Below are 24108 nucleotides of genomic sequence, written 5' to 3'. Positions count from 1 at the left end.
AGGTCTGTGTTCTTAAAATGTGATTCTTTCATATAAATACAGAATTCTACCTTAGTTACCAGTGAGAGTATCGTTTGTGTGGATGCTTCCCTACATGGTTTGTGCACATGTTCAATGCTAGAAGGGAAAGGCAATATCAGCCTGAGTCCACACATAATTGTGCCCAGTGACTTGCCGTGGCGCAGAAGTCCCCAGATATCATTGCGTCCATGCTGTGGTTGTAGGTCTGGCCCCATGGATCGACATATCAGGCCCCTGCTGCAGTGAAGATGTCTTAGGATCACTGTGTCAAGGTTTGTGACCTGCACCCCGTGGATCCATATGTTCATTCCCATGCTGTGGTGCAGGACTTATTGGGTCATTTCACCCAATGACTTATTGAAGTTCTGGGCCCACTGCTGTTATAATGATCCTCTAATGCATGGCAGCCTGCAATACTTATATAGAAGCATGTAACTAATGTTATCATTGCAGGCTAGCTGTGACATCACCACTGACCTGAAATTAGAAAATGACATCAATAATACTCTCTAATCAGTTATTACACTTCATTTGTGACATCACAATGACTTCTGCTTGAGCCAGCACAGAGCAGAGTTCCAGTTGACACTGCAACACTTAATTAAAAGCATGAGAAGGTTTAGACATTCCTTTCTTGCAAAATTGCTTTCTCTGACACTTTACAGCCATTAACTGATGAGGAACGGTTTATGGTTTTATGGGTATTGTGTGTGCTGCAGGAGTTTAACACGCGAGAGCAAGAATCTGCATGTTACGTCTTATTTTAAAGAAGTAAACAAAAACCTTTCTGAGTGCATTTAACAGCTCAAATAACTTTTTGGCAAAACATTGGAAACTGCATTTCTTTCAAACAGATACTAAACTGATTATATGGATTAGCAACTGGAAGATATCTTACATTACATTAAGCAGGAGCACAAGTATTAAAGGTGATGTCAGGCTATAGCTGTGTATTATAAGGAATAAAATACCCCTAGCGTACGTAAAAACGATATTGCAAGTCACCTAAGAGTTCCATGACCTTACAAAGGAATGTAGCCTTCACCCTCTTTCCTCTATTTGGTCACAGAATGCCACAGTGATTTGCAGTATACGTACGGTATGGGGTATTTTAATATGATCAATACATTATCGCTGGTTTTCCATACAGATGCTTAGTGCAACTTATTTCTCAGACTGTTGCCAATACTAAACCAAACATACCCATTTGTATGGAGAGCTAGTTATCTAGTTAGTATTGAAGAATTTCCAGTTAGACATGTGTAGACCGAGAGTGCACAAATAGATACTAAAATCAGACTGATCTGTCGGTATTAAAACAACACTGAAAGTACATACGATTAGTGGGATCAATAAGGAACATGATGACTATTCCCCGTTCTTCATCTGTAAAATGCATCTCACATGGGATGTACACTTTGCTAATCATTGTGACTGTCCCCTGGCTGCTGTGCAGGAACCTTTCGATCATTGGAGCCAACCTGTGACTGAATTACTGGGCCCCATGGGTTAAGTCCAAACCCCTGCTTCAGAGAGGATATCCTTAAGGTCAGTGTTCTCAAATTCTTTGTATGGTATGTGATGCCTTGGATCGCTGTAATAGTCACCCCAGTGTGGTGCAGGATTCCATGTATCCTTGTGTCCTCTTGTGTTAGTATTTGGCCCAGTGGATCACCACACCCTGTCGCTGTTCCATGGTGAAGGACCCAGGTTTTGTAAAAAACCTTCTGGATTAGAATGTCTGTCCCGCCACTGTGCCGCACAACCCTTCTCCAGCAACGCCTCTACATGGATACAATCATTCCTGTCTAAGCGCACCACTAGAGTCTTCGCACCATCAGCCTCAGCTGACCCAATTCCCACCTATTGCGGCGTGCTGCAAGGCTCATGCATCTCGCCAATGCTTTACAACATCTTCACTAAGCTCCTCTTTGACCGTCTTGACAAACTGGGTGTCACATATACGAATTACGCTGATGACATCCAGGTTCTCATTACGATATCAGGTTGCTATGACGAGGACTCTAAACGGATTAACGAGATATACTTGCAAATCCATGCATGGATGGCAGACCACAGCCTATGCCTCAATGACAAAAAGACTGAGCTCCTGATCGTTGGCTCCCAAACACGCCTTAACAAATGAGACCTATGCTCTGCCCCATCAACATCGATGGAAACCTGATCAAAGTGGCCAAAGAAATCAAAACCCTGGGGGTATACTTAGATTCCACCCTCTCTCTCAAGAAGCAAGTAAATGCCACTGCCTCCACAACTGCCTACACTAACAAGCTGATTAACGCCTTCAAGTCATTCGTTTCGCCTTGTAGCTGTATCACTTTAGCCAGGGCTCTAGTGTTGTCCAAAACTGACTACTGCAACATCCTCTTCCTAGACACCTCTGAACGGAACCTCAACAAACTCCAGGTCCTGCAAAACAATTCCTTGAGAGCGGCAGTGAGCATCCCTAGATCTACCCACATCACTAGCTTCAGACAGGATGACCACTGACTCCTATTACATGATAGAATCACCCTTCACACTCTTGTCATCACCCTCAAACACCAATGGTAGATACATTCCACAAACACCAACCAGTTAGACCGACTAGAGCCTCGTACACACACTGCCTTACCATCCCTAGATTCCACCTAAAAAGAGCTGGTGGAGCAGGTTTCCCTGTGTTAGCCGCCAAACAGTGGAATGCCTTACCCCTTAGCTTCAGAATGCAACCTTCATTCTGGACCTTCAGAGCCAAAGTAAAGAGTTGGCTCTTCGGTAAGAAACGTTAATGATCGGCTATCTCGCCTTCAAAATACCCTCCATGTTCAACTTCTTTATAACTCCGTAACACAAACAGCCTGGTATTGTAACTGATTCTCTTATTTTTTCGACCCCCATGTAACCATGGTCGACCTGCACTTATTGTTGCTTTTGTTGTCATTGTAATTGTCTGTAACAGTCGTTCAAGTTTTGGCACCCAGTTACCTGAGGGTTTGGTGCGCAGTACAAATAAAGAAACTAAACTAAAACCCATATATCATAGTATACATCTTCATCCTGTGGTTCAGGGTCGTATGGGCCATCCTGTCCATCCTCCTACCAGACTACTTCATGACTCATTCACTGTCAACCAAATTGATCCATTGAGTTCCTTTCATTTCCCCACTTATGAAACCTCATTTGTCAATTGATAATTAGCCTGTGGTCCAAAACTCTCAAATCTCATTCCTGGGCCTTGAGACGTCTGCCACGCAGTGGCGAAGTATCACTGATGAATCATTGGGCCTGAACTCCTACTCTTGAGCATTACCCCCTAGAAACAAAGTGCCCAAACCCCCCTCCACTCGGTAATGAAGTTCTGGTGCTTTGCTTTTGCAAATTTAAGATATAATTCAGGATATCCTTTGAGTAAGCAGTCTCATGAGGGTAAGTCTGTCTAGGGTCGTGCAGCTTGGTATAAACAATAACTAACATAAAATAGTAATAAGCAGTTTTAGCTGAACCCCACTACTAAGTGAAGTAGGCGCCATATTCTATTTTTTTTCAGCAACAAAATGAACATTTTGTTCCAGAATAAATTCTGTAAAAATATAACATACTGTAGAACACCAACAAATAAGAATGATAATGCAAGCCAACTGCACATTTTCTTCTAAGAACGTATACTTCTATAGCCGGTACCCAGTGATGATATTGCAGGGAATAATAAACAATGAATTTACAAAGATGAAAAAATATTGCAAGAAATAACAGAGTGGGGAAAAAATATAAAAATAAAGAAAATAAAATGTAACGATAGCGGTGGGTTTTAGGTGTAAAAAAAGATTTAGGTTAAAATTGGGACACAGGGGAGGGGGACAAGCAGGGTTTAGGAGTAGGAGAGGTAAGGGGCTGTCGCGGGACCCCCCCTGGAAAATAGGTATTTTTACAATGTGCACTGTAAAAGGCATTTCTATATTTTTTTCATGCAATATTTATTACACTTTATAATTGTACGTCACTGTTATTTACATGCTCTGATTGGGCCTAGAGCCCTTCTTCACTGGTCCTCCCAGGGCAGCCCTCTGCCCGTGCAGCCCGGCGGCTAAGGGCCCCAAGGCCAAGGGTGGCTCCAACAGAGGCGACTCCAGGAAGTGTCAGGCCCCCCAGGAAGTGTCAGCCGGTGTCCACAGGGGAAGCCAGTGCCCAGCCGTCAACCAGCACCTACAAGGACGAGTACGGTAGGGTGGTTTGGGTTGGGGAGAGGTACAGCTCTACCCTAGATACCTGACCACTAGGCAAAACCAATGTTTATCAATGTGATCACCCCCGTTGCCCCAAACTACATTGATAGCGGGGCCTCTGTGCCCAAATTGCATTGTCTGATCTCCAAACTGCATTGATAGCAGGGCCTCTGTGCCCAAACTGCATTGTCTGATCTCCAACCTGCATTGATAGGCCTCTCTCCCACTATACAGGTGTCCCAATCTTAGCAGGGCCTCTGTGCCCAAATTGCATTGTCTGATCTCCAACCGGCTTTGGTGACAGGGCCTCTGTGCCCAAATTGCATTGTCTGATCTCCAAACTGCATTGATGGCAGGGCTTCTGTGCCCAAATTGCAATGTCTGATCTCCAAACTGCATTGATAGCAGGGCCTCTTTGCCCAAATTGCATTGTCTGATCTCCGAACTGCATTGATAGCAGGGCTTCTGTGCCCAAATTGCATTGTCTGATCTCCAAACTGCATTGATAGCAGGGCCTCTTTGCCCAAATTGCATTGTCTGATCTCCAAACTGCATTGATAGCAGGGCCTCTTTGCCCAAATTGCATTGTGTGATCTCCAAACTGCACTGATAGGCCCCTCTCCCACTATACAGGTGTCTCAAACTTAGCAGGGCCTCTGTGCCCAAATTGCATTGTGTGATCCCCAAACTGCATTGATAGCAGGGCCTCTGTGCCCAAATTGCATTGTCTGATCCCCAAACTCCATTGATGGGCCTCTCTCCCACTGTGCAGGTGTCTCGAACTTGGCGGGGCCTCTGTGCCCAGGTTGCATTGTCTGATCCCTAAACTGCATTGGTGGGCCTCTCTCCCACTGCGCAGGTGTCTCGGGCTTAGCAGGGCCTCTGTGCCCAAATTGCATTGTCTGATCTCCAAACTGCATTGATAGGCCTCTCTCCCACTATACAGGTATCTCAAATTTAGCAGGGCCTCTGTGCCCAAATTGCATTGTGTGATCGCAAACTGCATTGATAGCAGGGCCTCTGTGCTCAAATTGCTAACTCTCAAGTGAGACAGAAGCCACCAGTTAATTACGGTGCTGGGTCACTCTGACTAGGGCCTCTCGCATCACAAGGCGAAAGTCCGAACTGCGCCTGTCAAAGCCAACCTCCAACCAGCAGAAAACCTTCCCAACCCACACAGCCTGCTCACCACAGTGAACCGCGCTCAGCGTGAAGGACAGTAAAGAGAGCTACCGACAACACCCAACTTAATAACCCTTACCACCCTCCTTCCCCTCCTAGGACATCAACCGAACGAGCCGCCAACTTCAGCTGGAATACCTCCTACAGACGGAGCCCAAACTAGTAGCGGACACCCTCTCGCCCACCACAAGACAACCAGACCAAAGCAGGACTAACTAGGTGTCACCAAACAAAGACTAAACAACTCTCAATCTTACAATGCTGCGCAAATGACCCATTCCAAGGAAAGGACGAAGAGATGAAAGAACAAACACTCCTGAACAGCAACCTAGAACAACAACCATAGACTGGACCCCACAGACAGGAACACAAACCGAAGCAACTCTGAGAGAAGAGAAAAATCCCTATACCTAACTCCGTACCTCGCAGACAACTGGCCACCACGGCAATCCAACCCAACATTAGAAGCAACAACATCAAACAACCTAACACAAGCAAGAAAAAGAAGGATGAACAAAACAAACAACACACAGACGACCCACGCAATAACCCCCTACATCACCAAAGCAAGAGGAACTTACAATCAACAACCACAACTCCCGGAAGACGAACCCAAGGAAAACACAAAAAACCCAAGACAAAACCTAGAAGAACTCTTCGAAGACGCTGACACCCCGAATCCCACAGTCCAACAAGTGCCCGACCAGGAAGGAAACCTCAACACCAAGCAGAAGACGATCTCGACAAAACACAAACCAAACAACACCTCCAAACTTCACTGCAATCTAAAAAATGCAAGATCCATGTCAAAACACTCAACAGAGATCTTCGATCTACTCGACGACAACGACATTGACATCCTGTTCATCACAGAAACATGGCTGGACGGCAACTACAAAATCACACTCCAAAGCTGCCTTCCGACCAACCTCAAATGTCTACAAATAAACAGAAAGAACAAAAAAGGAGGAGGCATCGCTATAGCATTCAAAGAATACCTGAAAATAAAAACTGACGAACCACTCAACATCCCCAACTGCGAAACCATGGTAATACACCTAACAGCAAGCCCAAAAACCAACATCACATTCATCCTGGTATACAGACCACCGACATATGATGCAGCATTCGTCGATAACTTCATAGAAGCCATCACCAATTTAGCCATCAACCACAAACACCTAATCATCCTGGGGGACTTCAACATCTGGTTTGAAGACAACCACGCTAACTCCCAAAACTCACTAATTGAACAACTCAGCACCATGAAACTACGACAACTAGTCAAAGGAGCAACACACTCGGCAGGACACACCCTAGATGCAATTTTCGCCAAAGAAAAACTCATCACCACGGCACCTCCAATACAAATACTGTGGAGCGACCATCTCATCATCCCATTCGTGATTACTCTGCCTACCCAAGCCTACATCCAACATCCGAAACTCACAACCACGACCAAAAGACTGGAAACACGTCAAGGAAAGCAACCTATTCGAACAACTGGAATTAATGAAACCCTCAACTACAGAACTGTAGCTAGCTGACCTAGATGGGAAAGCAGAGATACTGCACAAATGGATCGCAGACACAATAGACAAGATTGCCCCAGAAAAACCGTTCACCCCATCAAAAAAAAAAGAGCAATGGCAAAGTGGTTCACCCCATTATTAAACGCCATGAAAAAGGAAAACAAAAAGATGGAATTGGAATGGAGGAAAGAATACAACCCAGGGAAAAAAAGACTGTACCAGAAACAAATACGCGCATACAAGAAGGAAATTCAAAAGGCAAAGAGAAGATGACAGAATCAACAATGCCACCAACACACAAAAAGAAATGTTTAGCATCATTAAAGGAATGAGAAACCCACCACGCTGCGATAACACCCCGACCCCCTCAGAAAAACTATGCAACGACCTGGCAGACCACTTCAAACAAAAAAATCAATTCCTTCCGACAAACCATACAAACGCGACCAACCAACCACAACATACAACCCAACCAACCTAACACGGAACCACAGCACAAACTCCAAAGCTTTCCTGAAATATCAGCAGAGGCATTCGCAATGCTGGTAAAACGTAGCAAGAAAGCGGGATCACCCCTGGACCCCTGTCCCCCAGGCATCTACAAATAAATCCTCAAACAAGGATCGCAAGCAGAACACTACAGAAACCTTCTAAATATATCACTATCAACAGGAACTGTACCGAAGATCTTCAAATCAGCATACATCAAGCCACTCTTAAAAAACACAAGTGGTGACGTAGATGACCTTTCCAACTACAGGCCGATCTCTAACATCCCCTACCCAACAAAACTTCTAGAAACCTACGTATATAAACTAACCCAAGAACACGTTCAAAAACACCACCTGCTGGATCAAGCTCAAATCAGTTTCAGACCAGCGAGAGGAACGGAAACAGCGCTACTATCCATCTGGGATGACCTAAAAACTAATGCAGACTCGAACACTACCCCAGCCCTTATTCTGCTCGACCTCTCCGCAGCCTTTGACACAGTGAGCCACGACACAGCACTACGCTGGACCAAATCATTCCTAGCAGACAGAACAGAAACTGTATGGATCAAACCTTTCAAATCTACTCCACGAGTTAACGACTGTGGAGTGCCACAAGGATCCTCACTATCTCCACTGTATTTCAACATCTATCAGACTCCGGTCATCAGAATCTTCAAAAAATACAACATTACATGTTACAACTACACAGATGGCACTCAGATCATCTACAAAATCAAAGACACCGATGCCGACCATTCAACCCTAATCGACTGTCTAAAAGAAGTCTTCAACTGGATGGATGCCAACAACCTGAAAATCAACCCAGGAAAGACAGAAATCATGATCGTATCCAAAGACCAAGAGAACAAAACCACCATCCCGTGGCCTATGGAAAAGGGAAACGCACCAACACCATCGAAGGTAGTAAAAAATCTTGGAGTCCTAATGGAGAACACCCTAACCCTGGAACCACAAATAAATGCAACAGTGAAGAAATGCTTTTTCCTCCTCTACATGGCAAGAAGAATTCTACCTTTCCTCTCCTTCACGCACAAAACACTCACTATCGTCGCCCTAATCATGTCAAAAAACGACTATGCAAACAGCCTTTACCTCGAATACCAGAATACCTCCTGAGGAAACTGCAACGGATCCGCAATGCAGCAGCAAGACTACTCCTCAAACTATCCAGAAGAGACCACATCACTCCAGCCCTAAAAACACTACACTGGCTCCCAGTAAAACATTGCATCACCTTCAAAACAATGTGCATAACGCACAGGGCAATCAGCGGACAAGGAGCAGAATTCCTACAAAAGAAAATAACAGTCTACAAACCAGCAAGACCCCTCCGATCAAGCAACGAAATCCGCCTGGAACTCAAACCATACCTTAAGAAAAAACTTGGAGGCACCTCCTTCTACCACTTAGCCGCAAAAACCTGGAACAACATCCCGAAAGAAATAAGAAACACTGAAGATCACCTAAAATTCAGGAAATCACTAAAAACCTGGCTCTTCAACGCCACAGACTAAATCTGGAAACCAAAAAAATGAAAAATGGATGACTAAAGGAAACCGCAAAGGACACGGACATCCACGACCCGGGTGGGTAGCTCCCACGGCACCTGGACGGGTGACACCGGACAGACTGGAACACAGGCGGCACGCACGGAGACTCAGTCAACTACCCCAGACAATCCCACCAACACTTTCGCCAGCCCCGTAGTTATCAGCAGGTACCACAATGGTGTGGAATTGCTGAGATACTGGAAATAACCACACTGCCTGAGAGGTTGACATTGGCAGGTGCAATACCCACAAGAGTATGAAGGGAGGATAAGGGGAGCTATGAGAGAGCATGTTAGAGGTGGGGGCCAGAGGAGTAAGGAACCTTTAGGGCAGTCGGACCCGGATCAGGGCAGAGCCGCATCAGGGGAGACTACGCAAGAGGAGCGCCTCAACCAGGATAGAGACACAAACTAACCAACCCTACTAACAAATTTGCCTTTCCACATGCACCTCTCAAACTTCAAACCAAACACAAGCAAAACCTACAGCACAACAAACCGCACAAACTTCACTACATTGCAACAACAAAACAAAAACACACATAGGGGGTCATTACAACCCAGGCGCTAATTGCGCCAACTTTACCACCATGGTGTAAACTATGTTTACACCATGGTGGATGGCGGATTTACCGCCCCATTCCAAGGTGAGTGGGGCGGTAAATCCCCATTTCCCATTTTCCCTTCCCCATTCCCATTTTTGCCCCATAGGGCATAATGGGAGTGGGGAAGGCGCTAATTACGCCACCGTAAATTACGGTGGCGTAATTAGCATCAAGGCAGGTTAGCGCCATGGATTTTAACGGCTGCTAAAAGCAGCCGTTAAAATCAGAATAGGCGTTAAGGGTTAACGACGGCGTTAACCCTTAACGCCTGGGTCGTAATGAGGCCCATAGTCTTGCACAACAGTACACAACGACTACCGGCCGCAAACACCCCAGGCCCAGCCAACGGACCCACCGGGCTGAGGCCGCCAACAGCACATCACTGCACTCTTGCGCTTTTCCTGCTTCACCCCACTAACTCAACCTCCCCTCCTCTTTCAGAGCCGCCAGAGAGCCAGGGGACCACTCTGGTGGTGATAGTGCGCGGTACAAATGTCCTTTAACATTAACATTAACATAACAATAAAATCGTAGTGAACCCTATAGCCTTTTAGCATATACCAGGTGTTAACGATTAGAAGGCAGAGTTAATGCTTGAGTGAAGAGAGGCCAGTAAATGAGTGCCTAGAGCTTTAATATGCAAATGCACAGTATTGCCCACAGCCTTGGGCTATCGCACATGGACAGACCGGTCGGTGCTAGATTTGCATCATGGGTAAGGTATGCACAATTGGAGCCCAAACATGTTTCCCGAGTGAAAAACAACATTGCAAGAGGAAAACGCAGGAAAATGAAAAGGTGCTTTTTCTCAAATTAAAGAGTACCCTTTCTATCTCCATATTGGTGGAACCACAAGCAAGAAGACCGGACGCTTTGAAGGGAACAAGCCAACGAAGGACCCTCGTTGTTGCTGGAGCCAAGGTAATTTTATAAAAAGCCAGGCAGTGCACCAAGACAATGAGAGCAATAGCATCAGTTAATGCCCTTGCTTCGAACTACTAGATTTGCTACAACACATTTCCCGGGTATTAATATTATAAGAAAACTGCAGACTGGCAGACATCTACCACATTTAATCGAACTAGTGCACCACTTATTCAGGTCGGCTGCTAAGAAATGTGGTTGTCTGGTTGTCAGCTTTGTGGTGACATGTCTACAGTCTTCTGTGCTAATGGTTGTTTTTTAAAAGAAATATTGCATCGCACTACACTGACACACAACACGTCTTAATAATGCTATATACCAAGACATGAGGCACCTTACAAAAAAGGTTTTGACACAAACGATTCGAGACGTTGTAGGTGTCAATAGCACAAGGCATGAGCACGTGGGCAGTGTCCATGAGCACGTGGTCCGTTTTAGATGTCACGTGGCCAGGGTCCATGGAAGCTACGTTTTAGATGTCAATAGCACAAGGCATGAGCACGTGGGCAGGGTCCATGAGCACGTGGTCCGGGTCCATGGAAGCTACGTTTTAGATGTCACGTGGCCAGGGTCCATGGAAGCTACGTTTTAGATGTCAATAGCACAAGGCATGAGCACGTGGGCAGGGTCCATGAGCACGTGGTCCGGGTCCATGGAAGCTACGTTTTAGATGTCACGTGGCCAGGGTCCGTGGAAGCTACGTTTTAGATGTCAATAGCACAAGGCATGAGCACGTGGGCAGGGTCCATGAGCACGTGGTCAGGGTCCATGGAAGCTACGTTTTAGATGTCACGTGGCCAGGGTCCATGAAAGCTATATTTTAGATAGAGCAATGTTTGTGAATGATCTCCTCAAGCTATGGCTTATGAAATCCTCCACCATAATAAAGCTATGTTTGGCAGCCACTTGCAAACCCTTCAAGATATATTCAAGAAATTAAGCACCCTCTTGCTCCTGCCCCGACTGGGTTCTCCGCTGGTAATTTCATTAAACCCAAGCTGGTGGTCTCCCCGATTCTTTGTCTTTTCGCAGGTTCTTGGTATCTTGTAGGCGTCTTGTGGTTTAAAGAGGGATGTCAGAATAACCACGACTCTTATTGAAGTATCACTGGATTGAACCGCCTACAAAAATAATCTCTATAAGGATTTCAAGTTATCTGACGGATTGGGCCAAATCCACATGCCTGGTACCTAGCTCTCATCTAAGATGTAGATTGGTAGGAGTAAGTCGGATCATGTTTCCACCCAGTCATTTTCTGCATGGCACTATATGTCAAGGAGGCCATGGTTGTTCTGTTGTCTGTTATGAGAGCATGTATTCATTTAAACAATATTAATAGGAAAATCTCTACTATTTCAAACTGCATATTTTTTTAAATATTAATCATGTACAATGTACGAACGCTATGTACTAAACACACACACACACTGGGTTTGGTATTTAGGTGCAAGTATTTGTATGGGATCAGAAGTCTGTTTTACATCTTTCATAAACTAAAGACATAAAAAATCCGTGTGTTCTTGAAAACTCTTTGTGAAAACACATTCTAGTAATTGCTTTCACCAAGATGGGGGGTGTAAGTACAGCAATATACTGTGCAAAAAATGTAGTAGATTTACGGGAAAGTGTTGCGACAAATGGTCTTTTTCTAAGCCTCCCAAACCTGCCAGAGCACACAGAATATCGTTGGAATATTCATCAATGCTGATTGGCCCTCTGCACAGAACCCTGTCCGCCAGAACCCACGTGACGGGTTCTGGGTGCCATTATTGGCTGCTTGTGATCCCTTGGGACTACCCATAAGAGGGCCGTATTCGGTTTGAGCCATAAGCAAGGCTGTCAACAGGTTCCGCCAGTCTTAATTGTGATTTGCAAAGTGAGCACATCTTATGAGAAATTGCCCGCACATTAATATTCATAGAAACACGTGTGAGGAGAAAGGCATGATTGAGGGACACGAAACACAAAAGAAAAGTAAAATCTGCCGAAGGGTTAGGCATTCCAGTAATGGATATGGATCAAAAAGCTAGGATGGTCCAAAGCAGGAGAGGGCGTGGCATGCTCTAGGTTTCAATGAAAATATCAGCGTCCACCACCGAATTCACACAAAAGGCTTTTTTCATTGGACGATGACAAAAGTTTGGCGGCCAGGATTACATCTTGTATTTCTATAGAACTAATAAACCATATTATGAAAACAGAGCACTTACAAATACCCTAACGATCCTCTCATGTTGCAAGACTGATCTGTCACGTGCCTGCAAAGTGCCTTCCCAGTGGAGAAGTTATGCTATGTTGTCTTATACCATGTACGTGGTCCCAGGCACTCACAAGGCTCTGTAAGAAGGGGGGCGGGGGCAGTGAGGGATAGGATAGAGGTTGTGCACTTCTGTTGATGCGTGCAAAACCAGGAGAAACTGGAGTCTGTGTGTGTCAGCTTTCTAAGTGAGTTTTGATTGTGTGCACTGGCTCATTGAATCCGGAGGGTCGAGCCCAGTGTTTGAGATTGTTTGTTGTCTGTGAGTGTTAGTTATGTTGGTGTGTTGTTTGGCTGGCCCTTCGGTGGGTGTGGTACTTGGGAGGTATGTTGGTGAGGAGCAGGAGTGTGGGTGCTTAGTGAATTGGCTACTCTGTGTTTTTCTAAGTGCAATACATCGGCTGACGCTCAAACTCTTCTAAGTGTAATTCATCGGCTGACGCTCAAACTCTTCTAAGTGCAATACATCGGCTGACGCTCAAACTCTTCTAAGTGCAATACATCGGCTGACGCTCAAACTCTTCTAAGTGTAATACATCGGCTGCCGCTCAAACTCTTCTAAGTGCAATACATCGGCTGACGCTCAAACTCTTCTAAGTGTAATACATCGGCTGAAGCTCAAACTATTCTAAGTGTAATAAATCATCTGACGCTCAAACACTTCTAAGTATAATTCATAGGCTACCCATGATAATTCTTCTCAGTGCAATGCATCGGCTAGCCGTCCCAAACTCTTCTAACTGCAGTATATTCGGCTAGCCATCCCAAACTCTTCTAAATGCAGCATATTGGCTAACCCTCACAATTCTTCCAAGTGAGATGCATTGGCACCCCTCGAAGATTCTTTTAGTTGAGTACAATGGCTACTTTCACAAAAAGTGTGTCTTCTTGTTGCTTTGAGGTCAGGGAGCTACATTAGTGGGGCAGGATCAAGGGGCAAAGGAAGGGGGCACATGATAAAGTGGTGAAACATGGCCCCATAGTGAGGCCTTTGATCAACTTTAGGGGCACTGTACCGAAATTACTTGGAAGAAGACATGTCACAGTGTTAAATGAAAGGTGAGGAGGGGTAGGAATTGGAGGCACAAGCCCTCATAGTGAACACACGTTAGCCATGGTGGTGTGCTGCCTAAGCACCTGGCTGACTACACCGCAAATCCTATTTATTCACAGTAGGAAAATGGGGTGAAGCTGTAAAAGCATCCAACAAGAAGCAGCTCCCGCGGGCACAGCTCCTCTGCACATGCTCAGGTACTTTTCTGCTTCCCTCTTTCTAGTGCTTGGGTGGCTGAGTGAATGTTCGCGCATGCCGCACTATATTTTCATTCACTATATATTCAATAAATACCATATAATAATAATAATAATTATAATAATGGGAACCAGATAAATAAATAGGATAGCTAGTTAAGACACCCCTAAGTGTATCCCTGTCAGGATGACCCCTCCCATCATCTCCTCACCTTTGAAAGTCCACCAACTTCCAGGTAAAAACAAATGACAAAGACGTTCCAGGTGACCCACACAGCTGTCCAGAGGGTGTACTGCAGAGAGAGCAGGAGAAAGAAAGAGCGGTCAAACACCAAACAATGCTTTTTTTTTTCCACACCACACCCAGAACCTATTCCCTACCGATCCCCATCCTTACACACATCCTGTACCAACTGTATGACTCTGTGCTTAATTTGTAAAAAGAAATATGTGCCAGGGCTCAAAAATGTTCTAGCACTGCTGTGACACTGCTGGTGGGCACCACTGCTGCCACCGCCCATAGCTGCTCCCCACAGTGTTGACATATTTGGGGTTACTACAGCTCACACCTGCTCATTGTGGTTGATGGATGCACCGACTATCACCACTTAATAATTAAAGTGAGTCTGAGACAATGGCCCTCATTACAACCCAGGCGTTAAGGGGTTAACAGCGCCGTAAAAGGTGGCGGCGGCGTTCAACCCTTAACGCCTGATTACGAGGTCCCTTTGCGGGTGGCACTTTAACGCCTGCTTTTAGCAGGCGTTAAAAAACCAACCCGCAAAGGGACCTAGGAGCTAATTACAGCACCGTAATTTACGGTGCCGTAATAAGCGCCTTCCCCAGTCCCATTGAGCCCTATGAGGCAAAAATGGGAATGGGTAAGGGCCATGGCGGCATGGGGAATTACCGCCCCGCCAATCTCGGAATGGGGCGGTAATTCCCCATTCCGCCATGGCGGAGTCGGTAAGTTACCGGCATGGACCATGGTGCTATTAGCACCATGGTCCAACGCCTGGGTCGTAATGAGGGCCAATAAGTGTTGGGGCTCAAAAAGAAGTGTCAGGGCTAAGCCCTGGCATCCCCCACCCCAAATTAAGCACTGCCTCTGCCACCCACATCCCACTCCCACGCATGCCCTGCATCAATCTATGCAAAGATATTACCCAAATAGCACACTCATACATGGGTGCAACACCATTATAATTGGTTATTTATAACATCAGAGGTTTCTAAGCACGGACCCAGGGATTGAACCTGTGGTGCTCCACATTGTCTTGCTTCCAAGACGAGCGCGTTGCCCCTGAGCTATCCTCCCGAGACATTGGGCTAATTAGGCTCAACCAACCCCCCCCCCCCAAACATTCTAGGTCTTACCTGCAGGAAATACAGGTGGGGTGGGGTCTGCACATTTGCATTCCTTCCGTTATCAGCAGTGCCTTTATAAGGCGTGAATTGTTAGGCAATTGGCACTGCAATGGGGCATTTCCAACTGAAAGATTCCCCCCACCCCTCGCCCGTGCAGCTCCAATAATTAACTCCCAGATCTGCGTTTGCTTCCAAGGCCAACGCATTGTGTAAAACCATCAAGCTCCCTTTTAAAGATGAGTTTAAACCCATGATATCCACTATGTTGGATTGTAAAAAGGGTTCGCTTGTTTGTTTGTTTGTTTATTTATTTGTATTGCGCGCCAGACCCAAGGGTAACCGGGCGCAGTGAACAGAATATACGAAGCTTACAATGTTGCGTGGAGATTACAGTGTTATAGCAATTTGCAATGTTGCATAGTTAAAATTTACAATAGTGATAAATCTTGAAGGTACATATATACATACAGATAAGTAACATAACACAGATTAGAGTCTTACAAATCTTACATATTATTGTCATTGAGGTGTTTGATAAGATTCGTTCTAAAGTGGAGGAAAGGTTGGTTTGATCTCAGGTTGTGAGGTAGGGCATTCCACCATTTAGCAGCTAGCACAGGGAAGCTTGAGCCGCCAATTTTGGCAAGTTTAAATCTAGGAATTTCCAGACAGTTGGAGTTGGGGGTTCTTGTAGGTCTGCTGGAAAATGTTCTTTTTATTTTGTCCATCAGGTAAATGGGGGCAGCGTTATTGAGGGCTTTGTGTGTCAGGGAGAGCATTTTTAGGTGAATTTTATTGTCAGTGGAGAGCCATTTGTGTTGTTGTCTAATGGATGAGATATGGTCCCTTTTGTTTATGCCTAAGGCGGCTCTGAGGGCGTTGTTTTGTAGGATTTGTAGCCTTTTAGTGATGGTTTTGTTAGCGCCACTGTAAAGGGCATTGCAATAATCGAGTCGTGATAGTATTAAGGCTCTCGCTAGGATCATGCAACTGTTGTTGGATAAGAAGGGTTTACCTGCTCTTATTAACTTGCAGGTATATGCTGTCGTTGAGGCTAAAGAGTTAACTTGTTTGGCAAAAGACATGGTGGAGTCAAGATAGAAGCCTAGAGTTTTTATTTCGCTCGAAACCTTAATGCTATTGCCATCTATGATAAATGTGGAATAGTCCTTGCCTAGTTTGTTGATATTGGCCTGCGTGCCCAGAATGATTAACTCAGTCTTATCATCATTCAGGCAAAGGCCATGTGATGCCATCCATGCCTGAATAATGAGGTACACTCTATTCACCAACTCCCTGTCCCTGCCATGATCCCCAGAAAGCGGGAGGAGAATCTGTGTATCATCTGCATAGTTAGTGTAGGTGATACCTAGAAGGTCCAGATCATCGAAGAGGGGTTTGGTGAATATGTTGTACAAGGTTGGTGAAACACAGGAGCCTTGAGGGACGCTGCATGTGATAGGAAGAGGGTCAGCTGCTGCTGAAGGGGAGAAGACTCTCATTGTTCTCTCACTTAGAAAGGATTCAATCCATTTGGTGGCCTGCATGGAGAAGTGTGCAGCAGTGTCCAAGTGTTTGCAAAGGACCTTGTGATCCACCAGATCGAAGGCCGCTGAGAGATCAAGTAAGAGGAGGAGTGCCGTCTTGCCTTGGTCTCTCAGATCGTCTATCTGGGTCTTTAGGTCAATGAGTGCAGTTTCAGTACTGTGGAGTGGACGGAAACCGGATTGTCTGGCTCCCAGAAGGTTGTTGGAATCAAGGTGTCTTTGAATTTGTATATAGGCAACCTTGTCTAGTATCTTCAAAAGGAAAGGTACGGTGGTGATGGGCGATAATTAGTGGGGATGAGGGGGTCAAGAGTCTGCTTCTTAAGAAGAGGGAGCACCCATGATTGTTTTAGGTTTGCCGGGATAATACCTGAGGCGAAGGAGGAGTTGATCAATTTTGAGATGAACGGTGAGAGGTCTCTGGCAGCATCTTTTATTAGTTGCGCTGGGCAGATGTCGCCTTTGCAATTCGACGGTTTAAGGGAAAGGATGATTTTCTCTACCTCTAAGATGGTAGTTTTAGTGAAGGAGAATTTGTTGGTGGGGTCTTTAATGGTATTGTTAAAAAGTGGTTTGTTTGTGAGGTTTAGGGTGTCTTTTTTTAATTGAATTTTATTTTGCAGTGTGGTGATTTTATGCTAAGGCTAATTGGATATCTGTGCACCAAGTCTGGTCTTTAATGCAGGTATCTGGTGTGGCGATGGGGGACTCAAGTTCTTTCAAGATGGAGAAGAGTTCCTTCATACTTGAATTGGCATTGGCAATGCGAACATTGTAGGAGTTACGTTTCGCTAGGCAGATTTCATTTTTATAATGCCGAGAGATATTAGTTAAATTAGCTTTATTCTCTTCGGATGGACATAGTTTCCAGACAGATTCGCATTTTCTTTTGTGTAGGCGCAAGGCCTTGAGATCTGGCGTGAACCACTTGTTTAAGTGTGCCTTGGGTTTACTTGATCTCATTTTGAGGGGGGCAACTTTGTCCATAGTGGTATGCATGATGTTATTAAATTCATTGCCTAATGCACTTGGGTGGAGGTTGTCTGGTAGTGCATTTAAAGTAGGAAGGATCAGGGGAATAATATTATCTGCTGTAATGTTCTTTTTATTTCTTGTAGGGCATGGTGGAGCTATCTGTGGGTCAAGGCTGGGTGGTTTGGTAGTTAGTACGTTAAAGGACACCAAGGAGTGGTCTGTCCAGGAGAGGGGCGTGATAGAGGATACTGTGGCTGAACAGTTGGAATCAGCAATCCAGTCAAGTATTCTACCCTTTGCATGTGTAGGGGTGTTAACTTTTTGGGTAAGTCCCAAGGTGTGAAGGGTATTGGCGATAGTGGCAGCATGGGCATCTGCTTGGTCATTGAAGCCAAGGTTAAAGTCCCCTAGTATGAGCAATTGGGAGGTAGTTTTGGTATTGTTAGACAGAAGGCTGTGCAGGTCCTCCTCGAAAGTTCCAAGTGGACCCGGTGGTCTGTAAATTAAGTGAATTGAGATAGTTTGGGTGTTGTTTATGGGAATTTTGGCAGTGAGAGTTTCACAGGATTGCATAGTTGTAGTGGGGACTAGGCGTAGTGATAGGTTTATTTTAGATATAATGGCGATTCCACCTCTGCGGGAGCCTTCTCGGTCCTGCCTAGAAATGGTATAACCGTCCGGAATGGCTAGCATAAGCGATGGGCCTGCCGCATTATGTAGCCATGTCTCAGTTATAGCAATAAAGTCTAGATTGGCTTCTGTGATTAAATCAGCTAGGTCGATGGCATGTGCCACTAGGGATCTTACATTAAGGAGTGCTCCCATGAGGGAGTGTCCTTTGGGGTCCATTTTGGTTATGGCCGAGTTGGAAGAATTGGTATTTGTCTTAGGTATGTTTGTATTCGCTGATGGGGAAGATTGAGGGGGTGCAGAGCATGTTCTAGTGTGTTGGTCTTTCGTTGTGCGTTTTATAGTGGGGAGGGATCTTCTGAGAGGTTCATAGAGTTTATTAAGTCTGGCGCGTAGTTTAAGGTTTCTCTCGTAAGTTGGGGTAGGCTGAGAGGTGTACACTAGTCGGCCTGGCATGGTCTGGTACGTGGGGTTGATGTGGCCAAGGTAGTTAGGTATCTTGGGTGTGGTGAGTATGAGATGAGGCGCGAGAGCTGTCTTGCAGAGGGGAGCTTCTGTGTTGCTGTTCTTAGATGAGGAGTGTAGTGTGACCATGATCATTAGACAGTAAATGTTGATCATTAGAGAGTAGGTGTTGCGTGGGCTAGACATAGTGTGAAGCTATTCCTGTTGGCTGGGAGTGCCGCTTAGAGTGCTAATTCTATAGGTCTAGGCACCATTTACTGGTAGGGCACAAATATAAGAGGCACGATTGGGCATAGTCTGAGGTACATAGTAAGGGAGGCACCTAGGTGCACCTGTTCCAACCGGGCTAGGCTATAGAGACTGAAGGCACCTAGATGTGGCAAACAGTGAATATGATACTGTATATAATAATATGTATGTATAATAATAGAAATATACAAAAACATAGTAGCCTAAAATACAGGGACTGAAGGCATCTAGATATTGCCCTCAAACAGAGACACAGCAAACCAATAGTCTGTTAGTGACCATAAAGCACAAGCGTAAATCAAATATGGTCTATTAACGACCATAGGCACAGCACATATCAAGTGTGGCGACCATCGGGTGCAGCACTAATTAAATGTAGTATTACACAGTGCCTCAGTTCGGTAAAAGAGGACTCTTAGGCCAATACGCTAAAGGGCGGCCGTGGAATAGAGGATTGAACCTAGCGTTACAGAGCTAGAACGACAAGCAGGAGGCAAATATAGGCACAGGCTAATAGGTGCAAAATTAGGCAGTACATTGTGCTAGGTTGGTAGCAGTTGTGGGCGAGCAGGCTCAAGTATGTGGCTATCAAATGTTATTGACATCATGCATTACAGCAAGCTGGAAGGCGAGCAATATCTGCACCAGGTGTCCCCTTTACACAATTTATTTCAGCGTGGAGACAGTGTTTATTAAGACATTGCAAAACACGCATGTGCAAAAGGTGTACATGAAAGCTGTAGGCATGCTTCTCATGCCGCACCATGTGACAGAGAGGGGGCAAGGAACGAAATTGCCTTTTTCCCCAACCCCAATGCCATCTGTCATGCCAACGCACAAGCATTTACACCAGCAGGATATTTTCATGCTAGCGGAAATGCTTTGGATTTTTATGGACTCTCCCTGCTTTTTACAGCAACTAAACGCAGGTGGGTTGCAACATATTCGATTGCAAACACTGTCTGTCATGCATGAACAGCAAGCAGCATTTACTAAATTTGCACTCAAATGTAAAACAAACGGCGAAAAAGGCATGCGGGCAAGTACACTGGCATTTACACCTTTTTTTTTTACTAAAATTGCATTCAAGGAACCTGTTTGCATGTAAGGGCAAAAGTAACATGTGCTCTCCATGCAATTTACATTTTTAAATGAAAGGTCGCCCTGTATGTCTTAAAGTTCTGAAAGCACAGTGCTGTACAATGGGATATTTGTCAGGCAACTATTATTTTGCATTCATATCCAGGGAAGGGCCATTGGCCAATCAGGTGGCTGGAGTAGTGGGCGAGAATATACATTTTCCGGCCACTGTTCCAGCCACCCTTGGCAATTTTTCGAGTGGCCCAATTCTTTTTTTTATGTGGGGAGGCAACAGGAAGCCCCCCGCAAAACGATCCCAACCCCTTCCCCACCTCCTTCCCTTCCCTCTTACCTGCAGGACAGGAGTTTTATGCTCCAGTCTGCTGCACCTCAAGCTCCGGAAATCAAAAAGGGACATAGTCCCTTTTCCCTATTGCAGCGGTCACCTTCAATTCATCTTTTTTTCCTTCAGAGATTGGCATTGCTTATGGCAGCAAATCTAAGGAGGAAAAAATAGTAAGCCATTTGGACCCCAGATTAACGCCGGGGTGCGAATGGACCACCCCGCCGGGGGGGGGGGGGGGTCAGACATTGCCGGTAATGGCCCACAGCCCTCGCTTCTCTCGGACCTTCCATGGCTGGAGCTGGCGGGCCGTTATGGGCCATGTCCGCCCCACCCCCCCACCAGGGTGTGAAAGCCCTATTCTAGATTCTAGAACTTGCAGTCTTCCATTTCGGATATAGAAAATAAAGGTACAATGATATTATTTTGGCTTAACATATTTTGATACGTATTTGCATACTATCAGGTTACTTTACAATGGGATTTGCATATTTTTCAAGTGGACAGTATTACTGTAGTCCGTTAAAGCCATAACCTAAATATTTGTATCAAGTAGAGCGCAGAAGATACGTGCTCAAGTGCCTAATTTGCAGAGGGGGTTAAAATCCTGGATTCACTGATTAAACAAAGCATGAATTCTCACTGTGAATGAACTAAAATGGCGTCTCCTTATGCTCCTCCATTAGTGGCCCCTGACGCTGCCACCTAGAATTGTGTGATTGTTGCAGTGACTGTCCCCGCGCTTCTATATCACTTAGTTTGATAGGCAGAAATGTTATCACTAGCCAGTCACTGCATCAGAGATTATAGCACAGTGGAAGGCTTCTCCTCTTCGTATTTGTCTCTGCCACTCAGAGTACTACCCCAAGTGAGAAACTCTTTGTTATGCCCGGTTATGCTAAGCTATTGAGTCATGCATGACACACCTTCTCCCTTCATCACAAGTTTCTTGTAGCTTCAGGGTCTTTAAGCAGTGGGATAGGGCACTAACACAAGGCAGGGCAAGCGCTTTGTTGCAATGTGGATTTGTGCAGATCTGAAAGGATAGGGATGTCTGTGGTGAGTACGTCTTAGCTATTTTCTGACTTGTAAGCCATGGTTAATTTGGGCTCCAGGTTGTTAACGCGATTGTTTGTGTGGTTGACTGTGGTGTCTGTCAGAGTGGTATTTAAGGAGTGTGGAGAGTTGCGTTGATGTATCTGTGGTGGGTTAGCGTGGTGTTTAGGGACATTTTGTGTGGACATCTGCCTTTGGTTGCAGTACGCTCCATCGTATAGCCTATGGTCTTTTGCTGATGGAGTTGTATGTCGAGATATGTTTTTTGGCTGCAGGGGATGCTATGTCAGGTGACACTATACCATGACACAAATTGAGGGGCCGCAGATTACTGGCACCTCCACTCTGACTGCCCACTGGCACATCAAAGACACTGCAACTGTAGCGCCACTCAGGTGTACATTACATTATGGTTTAATGCAGCTGGGTATGCATCAAGAATCCAACCATGCACCACAACACAAACAGAGCAATTACATGCTGAGAGTGACCATCAAAAGGTGCACTTTGCATTTAAAACCTCTCCTGTCTTTGGGCACTGTCACTGGCCCAGTGGGCATTACATTGTGCCATTGGTTGCCTATTGATATTAGTTTCCAAATATTTCTTTTTTGGGACAACAGGAATGGGGTACCACATAAGTGCATTTTCCCCATCATCACACACAAAGGGCCTGATTCACAGACACGTTTTATAATGGTGCAATCCCATAGGAAAACATTCTCTGAATCAGGTCCAATGTCTCTGAAGGAGTCCCCCTCACCTACCATTTAACACGTTAGCCCCACCAACCCCGAAGTTAGGGTCTAGTTGCCCACCTCGGCATCCTACTACTAGCGACCAGGCTACCTCACTCAAGCCCTGGTGCTATTCACATCCTGCCTACACAAGGGGATGTCATTTGCCTGCACTTTTCTGCATAGCGAAACACAATTATAATTAAGGCAACCTTGTATCTCATCAGTTCAGTGCAATAAACTGATTGTGTGCACATTCATTCAACAAAAAGAGCTCTTTCTGCAATTTTGTAATGCTTATATTCTGGGGAGCAGATGGCAAAGTTTATTAAGGTTGTTGTGTCGTAAACCCCTCTTCGACATACTGGACCGTTTGGGTGTCATCTACACCAATTATGCAGATGACACCCAAATACTGATCCCTTTAACAGGCGACTACTCCACAGACCTCACAGCTCACAACAACATATATTCCATTCTCCAAGAATGGATGGCCAAGCATGGCCTATTCCTCAATGACTACAAGACTGAGCTTCTCCTACTAGGATCCCAACCCAGACTTAATAAACTCGACAAACTCTACCAGGCATTCACTATCGACGGCAATAACATCACCGTCTCCAACAGCGTCAAAACCTTAGGGATTTACCTCGATTCCTCCCTAACACTGACAAGACAGATCAACTCAATCTCATCCGCCACTGCTTACACCTGCAAGCTTATCAATATCACCTTCCAACTGCACCACCTTAGCTAGAGCACTAGTCTTTTCCAAAGTCGACTATTGCAACCCTCTATACATAGGCACCAGCCAGAAAAACATTAATAAGTTGCAAGTTATCCAAAATAACGCCCTTTGAGCAGCCTTGAACATACCCTAACATGAACACATATCCGACGTTAGACGCTCCTGCCAATGGCTATCTATACCTTAAAGAATTGAACATAAAACCCTCTCACTCACTCACAAATGCCTACCTAACCAAGCACCTAGTTACCTATCAGACAACTTCACTCACCACACACCAGCTCGTCCCACCAGATCAGCTCAAACACACTGCTTAAATATCCCCAGATACAAACTCCAAAAAGCAGGAGGCCCTAGCTTCCCTGTGCTTGCCTCTAAACTATGGAACTCACTACCACTCAAGCTTAGATCCGAACCGTCCTTTCATAGATTTAGACACAGTGCCAAAACATGGTTACTGTCCAAAGAAACTTAAATCGCCCATCTCTACTATTAGTACGCCCTCAGCCTGCAACCCTTGTAAACTTGTAAATTTGTAAATGGGCCTGTACATTACCTGTAACTGTTGATAATGCTCTAAACTTTCTGTATTGTCCACCAACGGACCATATTGTTTTATATCTGTATAATTGTAACTATTTTGATAATACTCTAAATTCCTTGTACTGTGTACCATACGGTTATGTTATATTCATCTCAAGCGCCTGGATGCCCCAGGGCCAGGCGGCGCTAATCAAATAATAAACTAAAATAAAGTAAGTGTGGTTTTCTTTGCTTATTTCGGCCTCATGGCTGTGCCTCAAAATGGCTCTGCAGCCAGGACCCAGAACATTTATAAACAGGGCATA

The 24108-nt window shown here is 45.2% G+C and overlaps 1 protein-coding gene across 2 annotated transcripts in view; it reads right to left on the bottom strand.

The window, feature by feature from the left end:
* Nucleotides 1-24108, bottom strand: part of NKAIN4 (sodium/potassium transporting ATPase interacting 4) — a 409197-nt gene that overhangs the window by 112245 nt on the left and 272844 nt on the right. For both annotated transcript variants that reach the window (XM_069650783.1, XM_069650784.1), the window contains exon 3: nt 14275-14355. In XM_069650783.1, the coding sequence (XP_069506884.1) occupies nt 14275-14355 (81 nt within the window). The remainder of the gene's footprint in view (nt 1-14274; nt 14356-24108) is intronic.

Source organism: Ambystoma mexicanum, chromosome 3p, assembly GCF_040938575.1.
Source record: "Ambystoma mexicanum isolate Mex_15411 chromosome 3p, UKY_AmexF1_1, whole genome shotgun sequence".
Taxonomy (NCBI): Eukaryota; Metazoa; Chordata; class Amphibia; order Caudata; family Ambystomatidae; genus Ambystoma; species Ambystoma mexicanum.
This window is presented reverse-complemented; position numbering and strand designations above follow the sequence as displayed.